Source organism: Leptodactylus fuscus, chromosome 1, assembly GCF_031893055.1.
Source record: "Leptodactylus fuscus isolate aLepFus1 chromosome 1, aLepFus1.hap2, whole genome shotgun sequence".
Lineage (NCBI taxonomy): Eukaryota > Metazoa > Chordata > Amphibia > Anura > Leptodactylidae > Leptodactylus > Leptodactylus fuscus.
In genome coordinates, this window is record NC_134265.1 from 183082825 (window position 1) to 183103495 (window position 20671).

Sequence of the window (20671 nt, forward strand, 5' to 3'; positions counted from 1 at the left end):
CCCTGCAGACCGCCAAGATTATAATAATGAATCATCATTACTTTTCCAGCACCTCAGGGTAGGTGTGACCATCATGGATTGGAGAAGCTGGTTGACGTCATGACTATAAGAATAACCGCCCTCTTGTGTACATCCCTACAATAGTATGTTGGTTATTTGGTGGTGCTGGACCTAGTGACAGATTACCTTTAACCCCTTCACGCCTCTTTCCAAATCCCATAACACTTTTATTTTTCCGCTCTCAGATTATACACATTCCCTACTTGTTAAGAGTTCCAGATTTATTATATTGCCTTATTGGAAGAAACATTGTTTGAGAATGGACACACTAAAATGTTAGAGGTTTGAAATAAATGGACAATTGAAAGGACATAGGAATAAATGGCTTTTAATGGAAATAATCACATCACTTCATTTTCTTTTTTTTTTGGAATGGGTTAGATATCTCATTTCATAAATCCTAAATTTTAAAAATACACATTTTACTCAGAAAGAGGACATAAAATGTAATAGCATAATAAATGTTTCTCATAAACAGAAATCTATTTACTAAATGTCAGTCTTTGAAAGCGATGTCGCATAGACCGATTGTTCTACCAAGTATAGACGTTATGTATGCTGTGTCACCAAATGAAATATTCTACACTAAAAATATATCTTTTGTATAATATAGAAAAATGTGTAACGGTAAAGTTAAAGCAATGGTGTGTAGTACTGATGCTCGAATTGTTCTTGTTCAAGAGGAAAGGCAAGAACTTCAGATGTTTCTGTAGCTGGTTCAGGATCAGAAACTGCTACCTCTTCGCTATCTGCAAATAAAAAAAGTCAATGGTTATTATTATTATTATTATTATTATTATTATTATTAATAAACTTGTTATTTTTTTGTTGTTATCACTAAATGGTTCACATAGGACCACTACTTCCTGGAGTCTGGATTGCCATAATTGTATCAAATACCACAAGGTGGGCAGTGTAAAATATTACCTGGAGTGCTCCTTAAGGGTATGTTCACACAGAGTTTTTTGCAGGCAGATTTTGTCATGGAATCCGCCTCAAAATCACGCCCTATTTTTCCGCGGATGAGTCAGCCATGGTGTCTGCGGCTCGAGAGTCACTCCAGATTAGGCCCATTTATTCGGGCCTAATCAGGAGTGGGATGCTGTGACGGAATGCTGATGCACTGTATTGACATTCCGTTGTGGCTAGCCACGCAGACAGTTTACATGGCAGAAAAGCTTTCCGCCGTGTGAACGTACCCTAAGTGTTATATGACCATAAGACAACCTACAACAGACACACATAACAAGTCCAAGGGCACACCCAAAGGAAATTCACACAATATTTTATTAAAATAAAAACAAAGGTTGCCCAGTCTGTCCTGTGGTGCAGGAAGGGATGTTACTATGAGGATCATATAACACATTCTCAGCTCTCTGCCTGGCACACACTCCTTGATTTTTCCTTAGCCTAACCTGGGTGATTTTCCTCCTGCTGAGGTCTAGACCAATAATCCCTCAGCTTGCTCACTTTCGAAAGGCTTGGAGAAGATTCATGTCTCTACATCCTTTCCACAATAAACTGCCTGGATCATACCAAACTCCAGCTCCTCACACACACAGTGGTACATCCCATTTAATACATTATATACAAACTTTATACAGGTTTCAGCGAAAATATACAGCACCCAATAACGTAAACTATTTATATTTTGCAGTAGTCCCAGTGGGATGCTGCAGATGCTGACTTCAGTCCACACAAAGTCACCTAAGTAAAATTAAACCTAAAATAATCAATAAAACCTAAAAAATCTACTAATAGATACACTACATCTATCTTGTCACACTGAAAAGAATTTTCGGTACTATTCCGTTATCGGGCCAGCAGAACTTATCAGCACCAGCATTGGGACAGCAGCAGTCAGCATCAGGAATGACATCCGAGGACTGACTGCTGGCCCGATACTAGTGCCCAGCTCTCCTTCCATCTGCCCCGTACCGCTCTCTGGCCCAACTCTCCTTCCATCTGCCCCGTACCCCTCTCCCCGCCACACGACTAGGCTTGACCGACATTACTAGTCGCCAGGACACTGCAGGAAGTTTGTCCCTCTGGGTCGCCATAGCTCCCCGCCATTACTATGGTCGGCGTGTCCCTGAATCTCCGTCCCCACTTTCAGGACCCTTTATTGAGCCCCGGTATTTGCTATTTTCTTCCTTCCAATCTCCGTTCTCTGTACCGGCCATGACTTCCAGTGCAAGCGTCTTTCTTTCCTCCTGAATGCGAACGGCCAGATTGAAAGCGCCGAGATGAGGCCTAGTCGAGTGGTGGGTAGAGGGGGTACGGGACAGATGTAAGAAGAGCTGAGGGGCAGCACTGGGAGGATGGAGGGAGGCATCGATGAACTGGCTACTAGAGACAGGGCGCCAACATCGGGCCAGCAGTCAGTCCTTGGGGCGGGCCAGAGAGGGGTACGGGGCAGATGGAAGGAGAGCTGGGCACAAGCATCGGGCTAGCAGTTAGTCCTCGGATATCATTCCCGAAATGCTGACTGCTGCTGTCCCGATGCTGGTGCTGATAAGCTCTGCTGGCCCGATAACGGAATAGTACCGAATTTTCATTAGTTAGACTTCCATGCCAGTGAGAAATATTATATGAGTCAAATCAGTGAGGTCTAGACAAAGAGAATCCCACAAATATCAAGAATGAAGGCATTTTAGTCCTGCTCATCTTTGAAGAGTTGCTGTGAATGCAAGAGCCAGAACCCCACTGATTCTTATAAGATAACCTATTAGTTGCCTCAACTAGACAAGTTTTTGTGCTCTCTCTCAGTCCCGGCAATCAGCTACCATCACCAATATGACAGCACAGCATATATTTCCCTTTCAGCAGGCACATGTAGTGTTAAATTGTTCCCATTAAAAATGATGATAAATTATCAATGTAATACATGGTAGTGCTATCACCAATCTGTGGTATCCATATGCCCTAATAGTGCCCTTATTTCTGTTGTTTAATAAACATTGACTTCCATCTGACATTATTAACCAGGTGTCTATTATTAATCACACCATTAAAATTATAAAATTCATATGTCAAAAATCATAGTTACAATTTTAAATTGATACTCTTTGTAGTACTCGCCACAATTGCATATATGGTAAGAGTACCTGTAGTTCAGTGTCTCCACTCTGAGCTATTTGTACCAACTGGAGGTCATTTTCTTTAAAGGTTCCTGTCTTATGGCCACTGCCTGCAAACTTTCTTACCCTCCCTCCTTCTCATGAGACCCAATGGAGACCCATAGACCCCAATGCAAGATCTTTATCAAGCTCCCAACTATGATGCATTGTTTAGAATATTGCTCTCCTTTTATTGGGAAGAGACATCTCAGGGTAAGTTCAGATGGGGTTTTTTGGACCGGAACCTGAAGCGGAGGCTGCCTCAGGTTCTGGTCCAAAAGACGGGTAGCCACGACTGAAAGCCAGTGCAATGCACCGGCATCCAGCTGTGCACTCTGCTCCAGATTAGGCCCAATGAATGGACCTAGTCCGGAGGAGGTGTGTCTTCAGGCCGAATCGTGAGGCGAAATGGCCTGAAGAATGAGCACCTCGCATCTTTTTCCGGGCGCCGTCTTTTTGGTCAGGATTTTGAGGCAAATACGGTCTCAAAATCCTGACCAAAAAACTCCATATGAACTTACCCTTATGGGCCAACTAAGAGTATTTTCACATGGTGGGAATGGAAGACGAATCAGACGTGGACTTCTGCCTCAAATTCCTCTTCCATTTCCATCCTTCTGTCTTTTCTGTTGCAGATTTCACTGACTGATCAGGTTCAGATGTATGTGCCTAGTTGTTGGAGTGGCTCGCACCACAGCTACTATAGCTGAACTGGCCACAAATCCACAATAAGATTAAGCAGGATGCTTCTTTTCCGCATCATGCTTTGATGTCTTTCTCATTGAATGGGGGACAGATTCAAGGCAGAATTTGGCACTGGTTTTGAGGCAGAATCTGGTTAACCAAATTCCACCGTGTGAACATATTCTAAGGTTTCTGGGCCTAGGTGTGACTCCACACTCTGCACGCTCTCAAGTTACAGAAGTTAAAGCATAGAAATACAAATATATCCAAAATCATACTTCATGTTAGCGAACTTCAAAACTTCAAACTAATAAATGAAACATATTAGGCCTGGTTCACATCTGTGTTGGGTATTCCATTCGGGGAGTCCACATGGGGACCCCTCCAACGAAAGAAGGAAATACCGAACGCATTGACAAGCGGTGAGCTTATGAAAGAACACGGACCCCATAGACTATAATGGGGTCCGTGTATTTTACATGCACTGTCCGCACGAGTCATGTGGAGAGAAAAGAACTTTATGAACTACTTTCCTCTCCCCATGACTCGTTCCATTCGAAACTATGCAGAAAATACATGGACCCCTTATAGTCTAAGGGGTCTGCATGCTTTCATAAGCTCACCGCTTGTCAATGCGTTCGGTATTCCGTTTGGGATGGTCCCCATGTGGACTCCCCGAACGGAATACCAAATGCGGATGTGACCCAGGCCTAACCTACGAAATGTATAATAAAAATGCTAGAATAAAAAATATACAATGCATTTTTAGTTATGTATGAAAAAGAGGAGAGAATAGCATCATTAGATGAAACTTTACACTATAGATTGTAAAGAATGAAACAGATATTATTAATTGGACAATGAAAAGTATAATTATGTAGAATATTATTTGGCTAATTATTATTAGTAAAAGCATGAAATGATTACCTTTCAGCAAAGAGGAAGTCTCTTGTGGTAAATGTCCATCAGCATCTTCATGTACTAGAAGAGTCACATCAGCAGGCTCTCCTTCAGTCACAGCCGGTGCAGGATCTTCATGGTGCACCAGAGGTTCTAGCTCTTGCTCAGCATGCTCTTGTGGTACATCAGACAGTAACTCAAGTTTTTTTTCTGATTCAGTTTCATGGTGTTGCTCTTCTTGTCTTGCATCATATTGGACTTCATGGACTGGTTCATGTTCTGGCTCAGGCAAAGGTTCTGGTTCTGGTTCAGGTTCCTTGACCTGCTTCCTTCTTCCACGTCCAGTTCCTTTGGTTTTCCTTTGGCGCTTGCTGCTAGTCTGCTCTCTAACAAATAGAAAGAATTTTCAACACTGTATATAAAATATAGTTTTTGTTCCTAATAATCTTTACAAACTAAAATGTAATGAACGTCAGTCACTACTTATTGGGAGGCTTTTTTTGGAGGCTGATTTTGAGGAGGATTCAGCTTCAAAATCAGCGCCAAAAAAACACCATGTGCACTGACCCAAATTTACTAAGAAAGTGCAAGATGCATAAATCTTCCACTGCTGTCAGATATTTTGGGGTTTTATGGTGCCCATGTCCTGGAATGAATTTTCTGGTTTTTTGCAACTTTTTAAAAAGGTGCACATCATAAATACATCATAAAAAGGTAGCGATTGTAATACAGAAATGTGTATCTAATATTTTTTTTATTATTATTTATTTTATTTAATTGAACCTGCCTAAATTTATTTTTAAAAATAATTATGGTTAAAAATTAAAAATATATTTATATTAAAGCCAAAAGCAACCAAAATCATCAATCTCAATGTACAATGATCCAGATTTGTGAACAGAATGTGGTATATACTATATTACAATGAATGCTAAACTAAAACAGAACATTTCTACACTTTAGTATACCAAAGTGGCAACAACACAAGTAAGATATTTGAAGGACTTTAGGGCAATAAAGCTTCATGCACACAACCTCTGTTGGCAGCCCTAGGGTACTCCGATGTTCAGTTTCGTTGTGATATTTTATACAACCTGTTCTATAAATATGGGAACAGATAGGAACAGAGCACTGGAACATACTCAGGCTGCCATCAGAACACTCTTGGACTGTACATTCGCTCAGGTCCATAAAGACTAAAAAAAATATTTTTGGGCTGTAGCTTACCACGTATATGTCGATTTTTTTCAGAGGTGCCAAACCAAACCTCCAGACCCAGGAGGCAGACCATCCGAAGTGTAGAAAGTAGAAGAGACGGCTTGCAATACTCTTTAGATTGTAAAATCCAGTCTTTTTAATTCAGTCCATTAAAAACATACACACATGAGAAAAAAGTGCCGAAAAAACTGAAAAATGTGCAGACATAAAAGAAAACGCTAACGCGTTTCGGGGTGAGTCGACTCCTTAGTCATGACTAAGGGGTAGACTAACATGTTTCGGGGTAAGTTGACCCCTTAGTCATGACGTTTTCTTTTATGTCTACACTTTTTCAGTTTTTTCGGCACTTTTTTCTCATGTGTGTATGTTTTTAATGGACTGAATTAAAAAGACTGGATTTTACAATCTAAAGAGTGTTGCAAGCCTTCTCTTCTACTTTCTACACTCCATAAAGACTAAGGTCTCCTGCACATGAACGTAGTGGTTTTTAGTTCACAAAAAATAATCCACAACCCCCCAAAAATATGTCAGAATGTCATCTGCAAATACAGATCTCCAAAAAGACTCACCTATACCACAAATGTGGACAAAAATAAGACATTCTTCATAATTTTCAGTACTTTTATCCGGAACGGACACGCAACCAAAAAAATATGGTCAAGTGCCTGGGCCCATTAAAATGCATATGCAATTGTGGATCAAAAGTACAGTCACGTGGAGGAGGCCTTAGATAAGACACAGTCTATCTAATCATCTTAACCTGATAACAATATCAACAGTACACCAACATTTCACTGAGGACTCTGAGAACATCACAAATCACGAGGAAATGAACTCTTATGATGACAATTCTGTTGATAACGTCTCTTCTAACTTTACACCAGTCTCTTTTTCTAAGCTACATAATTTACATGCTGGTAATATGCCAAAGTATGATGTGAACATGTCTAACAAATGTATCACTAAACATACAGCAACATTTTCCCCATTGCTGTTCAATATTTTTATGGCTTATTGGGAGGGGGAATTTATTTTTACTCCTCAAAATATTTTTGCTTATTCTCTTGTCTGGTATGGTTGTTACAATGATAACCTCCTGATTTATTTGGTGGTGATGTGTGATGACCATAAAAGAGAAATCGGAATATCTCTTCCCGTTTGGCATGGTGTATATCCATATTGGATTTTACCATAACATGCTTGCAATATAGCCAAAAACTGGAATTGTGACTTACTGCTACATCTGAATGCATGTCAACCCTCTACTGTGAATATTCTTAAAACTTAGACAATAGATTTCTCCACTCAGTTCAGTATAGAGTTTATGGACATATGTAGCATAATTCACAAACAAAGTGTACCTGTATTGCACTCATTATATTCAAAGGTGTATTTCTAAATAATCTAGAATAGCTTCTGTGTTGTCACCAAAACTGATTCTAAATACAATTCTCAAGGACAGTATATGGCTGCATTAAGGCATATGGGATGTATTAAATGTGGACAGACTGTGTATTCAGGCATGGCTATATCACATGTGCAGCCGGTGTGGCTGCACGGGGGCCTATGGAGGGATGGGGGCCCTTTTAATTTGTTGAGCAAGGTGAGTTTGCTACATTTCCTCCCCTCCCTTGGGCCTCTGCTCCTTATAGTCTTGGGTCTGAGGCATAGATGGGTGAGAATGTGGCACATCTTTAGTGCAAAGCCCTTTCTTGTGCCAAAGAGACACCACATTCCCCTCATCTACACCTCCGTCACCACTTTTCCAGTACAGCCAGATATATTTATTATTCCTCACAACAGTTTTCTGGCATGTTATACAGGAAATCTATGAAGCTCCTGACTGGTATAGATCTCTATTCTGTGCGCCTGGCTTATTAAGAAACTGGAGACTTAACAATTAGGCACACCGTGTGCCTGTCAGGGCCTTTATTCAGACTGGTGTATGAAATACTAGTTTTAATGAATCTGCACCCAATGTGTTCTAGAGATGACCATGTGAAAGCCATTGCAAAAATGGCTTTACATGGCAATTTTACTATTGTGTGAATATAGCTTTATTCATGCAAGACCAGATGCAGCAATATGTGGGTTCTCTGCAGCCAGGCGATTGTTGTCTGCTGATCCCTGCAACTGCTTCAATATGAAATGGGGTTGCCCCATGATTTCTATGTACACCCCTATTTGTATGTATTGAACAATCTTCTCATTACTTTAATGTTAATTTATAACATCAAGTACCAAGGTTTTCCCCTGAAAATTTACCCAAAAACCCACTGGTAAGTGTCTTTCTCTTGAGCCTCTTCTTTCTTCCTTTTCAACATTTCTCTATCTCTTAAACGTCTTGTTATAGGCACTGAAAAAAATCAGAAAGAAATATTTAGATTTTGGCACCAATTACAGTACTTTAAACTGATAATTTGAAGGCCATGGCAGATTTGCTAGATGTACAGTATACCCATTGTTTGTGTCAATATGGCAACTTGTGAGTCCAGCTTTTTTGCACTGGATGGATATGACACATTCTGTACCTCTATTGTACAGGTCAAATAACAAGATCTGTTCAGGATGTCTGACTTTAAGACCAGGCCCCACATGATGTAAACTTTGTGGGAAAAATGCAGCCTTTTACAGTCACTGCAAGGTGGATTTCCAAAACTGCTGCGGTTTTGGAAATCACCGCATGTCAATTATATCTAAGAAGAAGCTGGTTGTTTCCCTACAAGTGTAATTGAAACAGAAACTCAGCAGAGGTAACCTCGCGGACTTTCTGTGAATAGCTCAGTGGGAAAAACCACAATATGTTGCCACTGCGGTTTTTCCCACAGCTCATTTTTGCTGAGGGATTCTACGTGGGGCCTTAGCCGTAAAATAGAGATTTAAATTTTACAGTTTTTGCCTAAGCTGCTGTTAACAGCATTCAGAGAAAGTTTTACAGCATCCATATTAAGTATAAGAACCTATGTTCAATGTTTATTGATTTCTCTGTGAGAGTGTTCTAGACATGTTCCATGTAACCATGTCGCAGCTATCACCTAGTGTGAATGTTGTATCCTATTTTCCTCTATATACAGTCATGGCCATAAGTGTTGGAAGCCCAATAATTTTTCTAGAAAATTAAGTATTTCTCACAGAAAATTATTGCAATTACCGTATATACTCGAGTATAAGCCGACCCGAATATAAGCCGAGGCCCCTAATTTTACCACAAAAAACTGGGAAAACTTATTGACTCAAGTATAAACCGAGGGAGGGAAATGCAGCAGCTACTGGAAAAATTAAAATGGTCGGAGTTTTTGGGTGAAGTAGTTGCTGGGTGCTGGGAACGGGGAAGGGGTGTTTTGGTTGTCTGTCTGCCCCTTCCCTGAGCTTGAGGACTGGGGTTTTTCCCCCCACTTGGAATTCAGCCTGGCTGAATATAGGGTATCTGCAGTGCTCCTATTAATCCCTTCCCGACAGAAGAGGAGCATTGCAGATACCCTATATTCAGTAGACCGGGCACTTTCAGACATAGAGATACCTAATGTATATGTGTTTCACAGTAATTTTCTACTTTTGTATGTATTCTAGGGAAAGGAGTGATTTAGAACTTTAATTTTTTTATTTTTTTTTTTTTATTTTTTTTTATTTTTTGCACTATTTTATGGGAGACTCTATACATATATTGTGGCTGGTCATAGACCCCCCTCCTAAAAAAAAAAAATAATAATTTTTTTTTTTTTTTTTGCTGACTCGAGTATAAGCCGAGGGGGGCTTTTTCAGCACAAAAACTGGGCTGAAAAATTCGGCTTATACTTGAGTATATGGTACATATGTTATATACATGTTTATTTCCCTTTTTGCATTGTAACAACACAAAAAAACAAAGAGAAGAAGACAAATTAGGCATAATTTTACACAAAACTACAAAAATAATCCGGACAAAATTGTTGGTAACTTTTCAAAATTGTGGGTAAATGACTTTGTTTCAAGCATGTGGCAAAGAACGGGTGTGGGCAATATAAAAATCACAACTGAAACCAAATAAAAAGGAAAGAAGTTGACAGTCTCTGCATTGTGTGTGTGCCGCACTAAACATGGGAAACAGAAAGAGGAGAACAGAACTGCCTGAGGACTTGAGAACCAAAATTGTGTAAAAATATCAACAATATCAAGGTTACAAGTCGATATCCTGAGATCTTGATGTTTCTTTGTTTATGGTGTACAATGTATTGAAGATGTTACAAACCATTGCATTGTAGCTAATCTCCCTGAACATGGACGGAAGAGACAAATTGATGAAAGGTTGCAGTGCAGGATATTCTAGATGGTGGATAAGCAGCCATAATCAAGTTCCAAAGAAATCCAAGCTGTCCTGCAGGCTCAGAGTGCACCAGTGTCAGTGAAAACTATCCGTCGATATTTGAATGAAATTAAATGCTAAGGCAGGAGACCCAGGAAGACCCCACCACTGACACTCAGACATGTAAAAAAAAAGGCTAAACTCCATCTGCACCGTTATTCTGGTCTGTCGGAGAGGTGGACCATGAAATTGTGGTAACACACGTAATCTGACGAACCCCATTGACATTGTCCGTTGTTTTTAAAACTGAAACCGGCTGAAGAAAAGTTATTTTCAGGCATACACTGCAACAGAGACTCCCGCAGAGAAAAATCTTTAAAACTCTGCACAATTCTTAATTATTTATATTTGCAAAAAAAAAAAAAGTTTAACTTTTAGTTCTACAATATTTTGTGATATTCATCACCAGCTGGTTACAACTATAAGGGCCAGTTCACACGGAGTTTACGGGCGTGCATTCTGGCACGTATACACGTGTCAGAATGTGAGAGCTCAAAACAGATCCCATTCATTTCAATGTATCGTTACGGGCATATAACGCACGTAATTTTGCAGCCGCAAAATTACACGCGTTATACGCCCATAACGCCCCTTTGAAATGAATGTGATTCTGTTTTGAGTGCTTACATTCTGACATGTGTATACGTGCCAGAATGCGCGCCCGTTAACTCCTTGTGAACTGCCCCTAATTGTCCTGGGGTGGTGCTCATATCTAAACTGTTCTTGGCATATGTTTTTGTGCTTGTTCATTACAAGTTGTCAATCATTTACTAATATTGAATTAAAAGCATTTTAGTGACTAGACAAATGTATTAAGACAATAAGATCACACCATAGCGAGGACCTCTACAAAAGCAGACCTTACCTTTTCTAAGATTCACAGTTGCCAAAACATGCAAACTTCCTCATTTTCAACCCCTGTAAAAAAACGTCCAGAAATTTTAAAAAAATGTAAAATAGCATAAAAATCTCAAAGCTGTGGTCTTCCTCCAAGAAAATGTATAGTAATTCATATAATAATATTATAAATAGAAGGTTCCAGACAGATTCTTTAATGGGCAACAGCATTTTTAAAAACTAGGAGCCCATCCTCTATCCTTAGTATCAGGTATGTATCGCAACGCTGATAACATTTAGAATGAAGGGCCTCTATGCAGGGCCACATTAACTGGGTATTGCCAAAGCAATCATCAAGCTATTATTAGGCTTTACTTTTAAAGTATTGTCTGGTTTAGGTTTAGTGTACAATTTACAGGAACTGTATTCTACATATAAAATCATCCAATGATTGTTATTTACCTATAATACTATTACATTCGGATTGTGTATGTTTAGGTCACATAAATGGCTGCCTCTATGACCTTTAGTTGAAAAACCTAATGAAAGAAGACCAGCAAGAATAAGATTTTTAATTTTCTTGTTATTTTACATTTTTATAGAGAATTTTCTAGAGGAATTGAAAATGAGGATACAAAATTATGATGAAAAGACTATGAAATAACAAAGAGATTAATTTCTTAGGCTAAGTTCACACAGGGGGCGGTGGGGCGGATTTTGGCACCGAGACTGTCGCGGTCGTGGCTTCCCCCTCTGGAGTCGGCTCAAATGAATGGGCTGACTCCGGAGGTTGCTGCCGCCAGGCGGACGCCGCGGCTCAACGAGACGCGGAATCCGCCCGAAGAAAGGGCAGCCCACTTCTTTTTCCATGAAGAAAGTAGCCTGGCAGTCTCCATAGATCACCATCATGAGAGGGCGGATTATGACGTGGATTACGCGCCATAATCTGTGCCCGTGTGAACGGGCCCTTAGAAACCTCACAAACCTATTGGAACAGTACATTACATATTCACATATGAAACCTTGAAAGTAAAAAAAAAACAAACCCTCTAACAATAGTTAAAAAAAAAAAAAATAGACTTTGGGGCTAAGCTTTTGTTTTTTTGCTCAGAAAAGTACATCCTGCTTTTGCATGTAATATTGTGCCTTTTTCCATTCTCCTACTGTCACACCACTTTGAAAAAAGTATGCAGGGTATGGACAGGCCTCAACAAATTTATAATCTACAGAAGCTCCCAGCTGGCACAAGTTACAGATTGTGGCAATCTGTATATTTATATGGGTATATGTATCTTTACAACTTTGGTGCTTTTTACGCCATTACAGCAGATTAAGAAAACTTAAAACAAGATAGAAAAGCACCAGCAAAAGAAAAGAATTGACCTGCATCAGAACCCTTACCCCACAAACACAAAAAATGTAATGGTAAAGGGTATTTAAATTCTGGTTCGCTCTTTTAGTCTCTCCTGAAATAAGCACATTTACTCAATGCATAGGATGAGAGGAGACTACGATGCTTTCATGACGCTCTAGGAAACATGGGAAGGGATCCAGGATTCTACCTATATTGGTAGCTTATATAAATTGAAGACTTTTCCTAAATATGTTGCTTTAGAAATGCTGTTTTGTTTGCCTGCTATGTAAACTTATTCTACCCATTGTTTACACAGCATTGCTATAACCACGGACCTGTAGTACCAAATAAATAAGCGTGATGACGGGTTGTTCCACTTTCAGGGACCCTCAACCATCAAATGTTATCTACAGGGGTACCTGGCAGCAAGTGTTCAAAGGAATAAAATGGATATTTTTATTATCAACATTTCTGCCACATCCATGGGGTATGCCATAAATGTCTGATAGGTCCCAGAAGTAAGACCCACATCTATCTCCAGTTTGCTGGACCGACCCCTACACCACTTGATGACAAAGTCAATGTGAATGGAGAGGTGGGCATGCATGTGTGGATTTCTTTATTCACTTCTCTGGAGTCTTCTAAAAAACAGTTTACAGAATCCCCATAAAAATGAGGTTGCACCTCTATATTCACATTGGCTGCATGACCAGGAGAGAGTTCCCACTAACTTCAATGGCGGCGAGCTGTAAAGTTGGTTCCTGGCCGCTATACAGGGAACAGAGCTCTCTGCTTCCATCTCTGTATGGTGTTTAGGGTGGGCATCTGAAGTTGCTTTGTACAGCTGATTGGTGAACGGACTGTTGGCCCCCACCTACCAGGTATTTATGGCCTATCCTAAAGATAGGCCTAACAACCTTAACCCTGTACAACCACTATAGTGCATGGATCGGATGTGTCTTTCAGATGGATTGCTCTTTGCGGCAAGTACAATTCTCTAGTCTGGCGAATTGAAGAATGTCCTAAAATTGTAAATAAAATTAGATTTTCTAAGGCAGACAGCCTCTTTAGTTATGCTTCGATATCAGAGGAAAAAACATATATTAATTTTAGGATTCTTGTTCATAGCTGTAAAACTGTCACCTATTACTAGTTAAAAATGTGAGTTTGTTCAGTTACACACCCATTCTATCTCTTGGAACACCTTTTGCTGTATATTGAGAAGTGTAAACTGTACAGAATCTTATCTGCAGAGTCGATTCATGCAGCTAGCATCAACTGGAGTCCATGTCCCTTATCTTCTTAGCTACTGCATACAGCCTAGCAACAAACAAGTCTACACTTTAGACCTTATGAAGTTTACGTTCCAGTGCTGGTAGTGATGTATAAATTAGGAGTGTATATATATATATATATATATATATATATATATTGGATCAATTTGTTGTGAAGCCATAGATATTACAATATTATTAATGAGCTGAACAGAAAACAATTGTTACACTTATACTACTTAACAGTCTCAATATGACAGAATTCAAATTTTTTTTATAAAAGGATCTTATGAAAATATGTATTGCTATATTTTATATATGTATTAACCATTAGTGCAACAAACAGCATTTCAATATTAGCAAATATTGAAAAGCTAATTTTATTAGTGTCAGATACCATAAGATGTTGCAAGTTCCAGGTCACAGCGCCCCCTATTGGAAGAGTTCATACAGCATTGAGCATTATGAACACAATAGTATATATAGTGTAACTCAATGGCAGTACACTATAAGTATAATAATCTGTAAAGATGAATGTGGACTGTAAACCTTTAACACCATTATGTGTATAACAGAAGGTTCACTGTGATGTTGTGTATCATGATAAATGACGTAGTGCAATTCATTACATTCTATGTTAAAATAGAAGGGTAAAATACTATACATGGTACAGCTATAAACCCAGAATGTGTATATTATATTAGCAAAATTCACAGTATATTTTTGACATTTATTAGAAAAATAGCAACATTTATTTGAGTTTGTATACATACCCATAAGTCACGTACAGAAAGAGTCATACATTCTTCAGAGTAGACCATCATATCTTTTTTTTTTTTTTTTTTTTTTTTTTAATGTAGATTGTGAGCCCATGTAGGGATCACAATGTACATTTTTTTTATCCTATCAGTATGTCTTTGTTGAATGGGAGGAAATCCACGCAAACACGGGGAGAACATACAAACTCCTTGCAGAGGTTGTTCTTGGTGGGATGTGAACTCACGACTCCACTGCTGTAAGGCTGCAGTGCTCACCACTGAGCCACCGTGTTGCCCCCCAGACCATCATATCTTACCTGGACTCTCATGCTTTTCTTCATGATGCCCAGTTGCTGGGGCAGAGTGTCCAGAATGCTCCGAATATTGATGGTCCTGTTCAGTATCACCCATTGCTATTGATACTGCTGCCCTTGTGTCGTTCCTCCAGCACTTTGCACAGTTATTTCAAAATAAGATTGCTTTTTGAAAAAAGGAGTGCCCATTGCAAACTTTCCTTCCCGCCCAAAGTGTCTTATCAGTCCTGGCCATTACTGAAGGCCAATAATGATTCCTTATCACAGGCTGAATAGGTGTGTATCTGGCATTGTGGTTGGTTACTGGCTGCTGGCTCACCGTGCTGGTTAATTATGGAGTTATCTTCACAAATGTGATATGTGAATGTTCTTAAGTAGCGAGTACTGTCAAAGGTTTACATTAGCTATAGCTGAACTTTAACCATACACATCATCCGAAGAACATTTTACTGTCATTTAGTTATTATATTTGGGCAGTTATGAAGAATGGCAATGTAGTTTCATTGAAAACTACATTGGGTCATTGAAAGAGCAGTGTATTCAAGTAGGACAAATTAGGAATATATAATCAGAATTGCTCCTGATAAGTGCCCCTGACCATTGATCCAACTATTATTAAAAACTCCATAGCTCATTGACAGACTCACAGACATACCTAACTCAGACAAATTATAATGCCTCTCAGTGGCCCCCACCTAGTATAATGCAGCTTAGTGTGCCTAACATAGTATAATGCCTCCTTAGTGGCTCCATACAATATAATTCCCCTTAATGACCCATCACACAGTGAAATGCCCCTGCAGTGGCCCCATATAATATATTATCCCCCAGAGGCTCATTACCCATAAATTTGTCCTCCCAGTGACCCCAAAGACATTACTCTGTCCCTGCCTGTGGCCACTCAGACATTCATTAAATTGTTATCCCCCCAGTGGCCCCACAGACATTATATTAAAATGTCCCACCCACAATATAATATCCCCTTCCAACAGTTTTCCACCAGTTGCCCCCACAGTATATATACACACACACACACACACAGTGCAGACCAAAAGTTTGGACACACCTTCCCATTCAAAGAGTTTTCTGTGTTTTCATGACTATGAAAATTGTAGGTTCACACTGAAGACATCAAAACTAGAATTAACACATGTGGAATTATATACTTAACAAAAAAACTGTGAAACAACTGAAAATCTGTCTTATATTCTAGGTTCTTCAGAGTAGCCATCTTTTGCTTTGATTCCTGCTTTGCACACTCTTGGCATTCTCTTGATGAGCTTCAAGAGGTAGTCACCGGAAATGGTTTTCACTTCCCAGGTGTGCACTGTCAGGTTTAATAAGTGGGATTTCTTGCCTTATAAATGGGGTTGGGACCATCAGTTGTGTTGTGCAGAAGTCAGGTGGATACACAGCTGATAGTACTACTGAATAGACTGTAAGAATTTGTATTATGGCAAGAAAAAAGCAGCTAAGTAAAGAAAAACGAGTGGCCATCATTACTTTAAGAAATTAAGGTCAGTCAGTCCGAAAAATTGGGAAAACTTTGAAAGTGTCCCCAAGTGCAGTTGCAAAAATCATCAAGTGCTACAAAGAAACTGGCTCACATGAGGACCGCCCCAGAAAAGGAAGACCAAGAGTCACCTCTGCTGCGGAGGATAAGTACATCCGAGTCACCAGCCTCAGAAATCGCAGGTTAACGGCAGCTCAGATTAGAGACCAGATCAATGCCACACAGAGTTCTAGCAGCAGACACATCTATACAACAACTGTTAAGAGGAGACTTTGTGCAGCAGGCCTTCATGGTAAAATAGCTGCTAGAAAAACACTGATAAGGACAGGCAACAAGCAGAAGAGACTTGTGTAACGTCTCTGCCTACTCGGGTCACTGCGCCACCCTCTGCTCGCATGCTGTGGTGCAGGAGGCGTGTGCAGTTTGATTACTTGCTTACAGTTTTTGGTTGTACTGTGTGAACACGGCTCTAGTTTGGTAATTTATTTTCCACCACACCTGTCTGCTTTCATCTTCATTTCCCTCTGCTCCTCTAATGGTTAAATTTAGTCTTGCCCTGTGATTGACAGCTGCCCTTCTTATCAGGTCCAGGGCTGGTTCATCCTTCCTATTTATTCTTGGCTCACATTCACACTGGTGCTTGCTATTGCCCTGTGCTTGCTGGCTTTCTCTTGCTGTTATTACTTGTATTCTTAACCTTGACCTTGGCTTTTCCTATTGACTATTCTTTTGGACTTCGATTTGGCACTGCATTGCTAGACTGTTACCGAACCCTGACTAGCTGACCATCTTTTCTTGTTGTTTGTCTTGTCTGCATTTTGTGTGTCACGTATATAGAAAGGGATCATCTCCAAGTTGACGCCTATTGTGTAGGATAGGACCAGGCAAGCAGGAAGGGACAGTGGGGGTTTTCAGCTTAGGGCTCAACACAGTGGCGTAACTAGGAATGGCAGGGCCCCATGGCAAACTTTTGACATGGGGACCCCCCCCCCCTTCCTGACTGACAATAAGACCTCAACCGACCTCCGCCGCATTCCTGCGCACTCTATTATGCCCCATAGTGGCCCCTGCATACACCATTATGCCCCATAATGGACACCCATGAACAATTATACTCTGGGGTCTTTTCAGACCCTACAGTATAATAATTGGAGACCCTGAAAGTAACCGCTTTTTAATGCGTATAGGTTTCTGTTTGGGGGGGTCCCAAGCAGACTCCATGAACGGAAACCTGAACGCAGATGTGAACTGGGCCTAAACATCACATTATAAAATACAATTCTAGTATGTATGTTGGTAGACATGTATAGAAGCAAATACAGATAAATAGATAGATAAATGGATAGATAGATAGACATTGATATGCTGTATATACTTACACATATACACATCTACTCACACACATACATTCATATACATATACATAAACATATACACACACCTATCTACACATATACAGGACTCACACAGTATATAACACACATAATGTAAACACATATACACATCTATACATATTTTATCCAAAAATATACTTACATGTGGCTGTGCAGCTCTGTCTAGCAGTTAAGAGAGCAGATACATCACACAGGATGTCTCCCTTCACACTCCGATACTGAGGAGGGGGAGGGGCGGAACAGGAAGCTGCTGCGTGCGGAAGCTTATACAAGAAGCATCTGCAGCCCTGCATCTACTGCCGATCTTCTACTTATGGTAGGGAAGGTATGGGGCCCTTGAGGGTGTGGGGATATTAAGGAGCCTATTAAGGGGAAAAAAACACAGGGGTAGCAGCTGTCGCTGGGCCCCTAATGTCCCGGGCCCTGTGGCAGCTGCTACCACGGTAGTTACGCCATTGGCTCAATGTCTCTTGTGCCCCTTCCCAGGGTTTCCAGCAGCTACTGGGGAATTGCTGTCCTGGCCTAGAGGTTATATCTCTGCTACAGGGGGACCCACAAGCTTGGGCCCTTAAACTCCCTCCTGATGCTGATGAGTGGTTTGATTTTGAAAAATGTTTTAAGTCCCTGGGCTCTATTTATGCTGAGCCAGACCACATTGCACTTGCGGAATCTCAACTCCTCACCATGCAGCAGGGCAAACGCTCTGCCGAGGAGTATTGCGCAGAGTTCCGTAAGTACAGTATAACTGCAGGTTGGTGTGAGTCTGCTCTAAAGGCTCACTTTAAGCAAGGTTTGTGTGATCGTGTTAAGGAGCTATGGGTTGGTCACCCAGATCCCCCTACGCTTGAGCAGGCCATTACTTTGGTGGTTCGTACTGACCGTAAGATTCGGGAAAATTTAACAGAGAGAGTAGGGCCTAGTTCTTCCAAGTTTTCTGTCTCTTCCTCTCTCTCCTGAAAACTCAGTTTTCCTTCCATCACTCCTGGTGAGGAACCCATGCAACTGGGAGCTGTAGATGCCAAGTCACGACGAGAGCATCGTCTCAGGAATAACCGGTGCCTGTACTGTGGTTCTCCAGATCATATCATCCGAGACTGCTCGATCAGACCCTTGTCACCAGCGAAAAAACTTCAGTGCCTGAGTAGTAATCAGAAGAACCACTCAGGCAACCAGGTATTTGGTGGGAATAAGATGATGTTATCTGTGTCTCTGTCCTCTGGGGACAGATCTGTTTCTGGCCAGGCCCTAGATGACTCTGGGTCTGCGGCTAATTTTCTCAAATTCTCATTTGTCTTGGCTTTAGGTAATGAGCTTTTGCTGCTTAATACACCTCTATCTGTTACTGGAGTGGATTTTGCCCTACTGGCCAGGGGTAAGGTCCAAATCAAGACCCCCACAATCACATTGAAAGTGGACTCTGAACATGCGGAGATCATAAGCTTTTTTGTTATGGAGCATCTGTCTTCTGATGTTATTTTGGGGGTCCTCTTGGTTGGGTCCGCACCATTGCTGTTACCGAGCTGTTACCGAGCTACCTTCCCCACAGTATATACAGTCCTATGAAAAAGTTTGGGCACCCCTATTAATCTTAATCATTTTTAGTTCTAAATATTTTGGTATTTGCAACAGCCATTTCAGTTTGATATATCTAATAACTGATGGACACAGTAATATTTCAGGATTGAAATGAGGTTTATTGTACTAACAGAAAATGTGCAATATGCATTAAACCAAAATTTGACCGGTGCAAAAGTATGGGCACCTCAACAGAAAAGTGACATTAATATTTAGTAGATCCTCCTTTTGCAAAGATAACAGCCTCTAGTCGCTTCCTGTAGCTTTTAATCAGTTCCTGGATCCTGGATAAAGGTATTTTGGACAAACAATTCAAGTTCAGTTAAGTTAGATGGTCGCCGAGCATGGACAGCCCGCTTCAAATCATCCCACAGATGTTCAATGATATTCAGGTCTGGGGACTGGGATGGCCATTCCAGAACATTGTAATTGTTCCTCTGCATGAATGCCTGAGGATTTGGAGCGGTGTTTTGGATCATTGTCTTGCTGAAATATCCATCCCCGGCGTAACTTCAACTTCGTCACTGATTCTTGAACATTATTCTCAAGAATCTGCTGATACTGAGTGGAATCCATGCGACTCTCAACTTTAACAAGATTCCCGATGCCGGCATTGGCCACACAGCCCCAAAGCATGATGGAACCTCCACCAAATTTTACAGTGGGTAGCATGTGTTTTTCTTGGAATGCTGTTTCTTTTTGGACGCCATGCATAACGCCTTTTTTTATAACCAAACAACTCAATTTTTGTTTCCAAAATGAAGCTGCCTTGTCCAAATGTGCTTTTGCATACCTCAGGCAACTCTATTTGTGGCGTACGTGCAGAAACGGCTTCTTTCTCATCACTCTCCCATACAGCTTCTATTTGTGCAAAGTGCGCTGTATAGTTGACCGATGCACAGTGACACCATCTGCAGCAAGATGATGCTGCAGCTCTTTGGAGGTGGTCTGTGGATTGTCCTTGACTGTTCTCACCATTCTTCTTCTCTGCCTTTCTGATATTTTTCTTGGCCTGCCACTTCTGGGCTTAACAAGAACTGTCCCTGTGGTCTTCCATTTCCTTACTATGTTCCTCACAGTGGAAACTGACAGGTTAAATCTCTGAGACAACGTTTTGTATCCTTCCCCTGAGCAACTATGTTGAACAATCTTTGTTTTCAGATCATTTGAGAGCGGGTTGTCCATGCTCGGTGACCATCAAACTTAACTGAACTTGAATTGTTTTGTAGAAAGAAATGGTCCAAAATACCTTCATCCAGGATCCAGGAACTGATTAAAAGCTACAGGAAGCGACTAGAGGCTGTTATCTTTGCAAAAGGAGGATGTACT

At 40.6% G+C, this 20671-nt stretch overlaps 1 protein-coding gene across 3 annotated transcripts; it reads right to left on the reverse strand.

Annotated features, from left to right (window-relative positions):
• Positions 1–372: 372 nt before the first annotated feature.
• Positions 373–15015, reverse strand: HEMGN (hemogen). 3 transcript variants are annotated; one of them, XM_075280372.1, is made up of 5 exons: positions 14864–14949; positions 11189–11241; positions 8247–8337; positions 4791–5149; positions 373–809 (listed from the first exon to the last, which is right to left on the reverse strand). In XM_075280372.1, exons 3-5 carry the CDS (start codon positions 8303–8305, stop codon positions 694–696), a joined length of 534 nt encoding a protein of 177 aa, XP_075136473.1. In that variant the 5' UTR covers positions 8306–8337; positions 11189–11241; positions 14864–14949; the 3' UTR covers positions 373–693. The 3 variants fall into 3 exon arrangements, with proteins under 3 accessions (XP_075136473.1, XP_075136472.1, XP_075136471.1); XM_075280371.1 differs by lacking the exon at positions 11189–11241 and having other exon boundaries at positions 8259–8337; positions 14864–15015; XM_075280370.1 differs by lacking the exon at positions 11189–11241 and having other exon boundaries at positions 14864–15015.
• Between the last annotated feature and the right edge of the window lie 5656 nt (positions 15016–20671).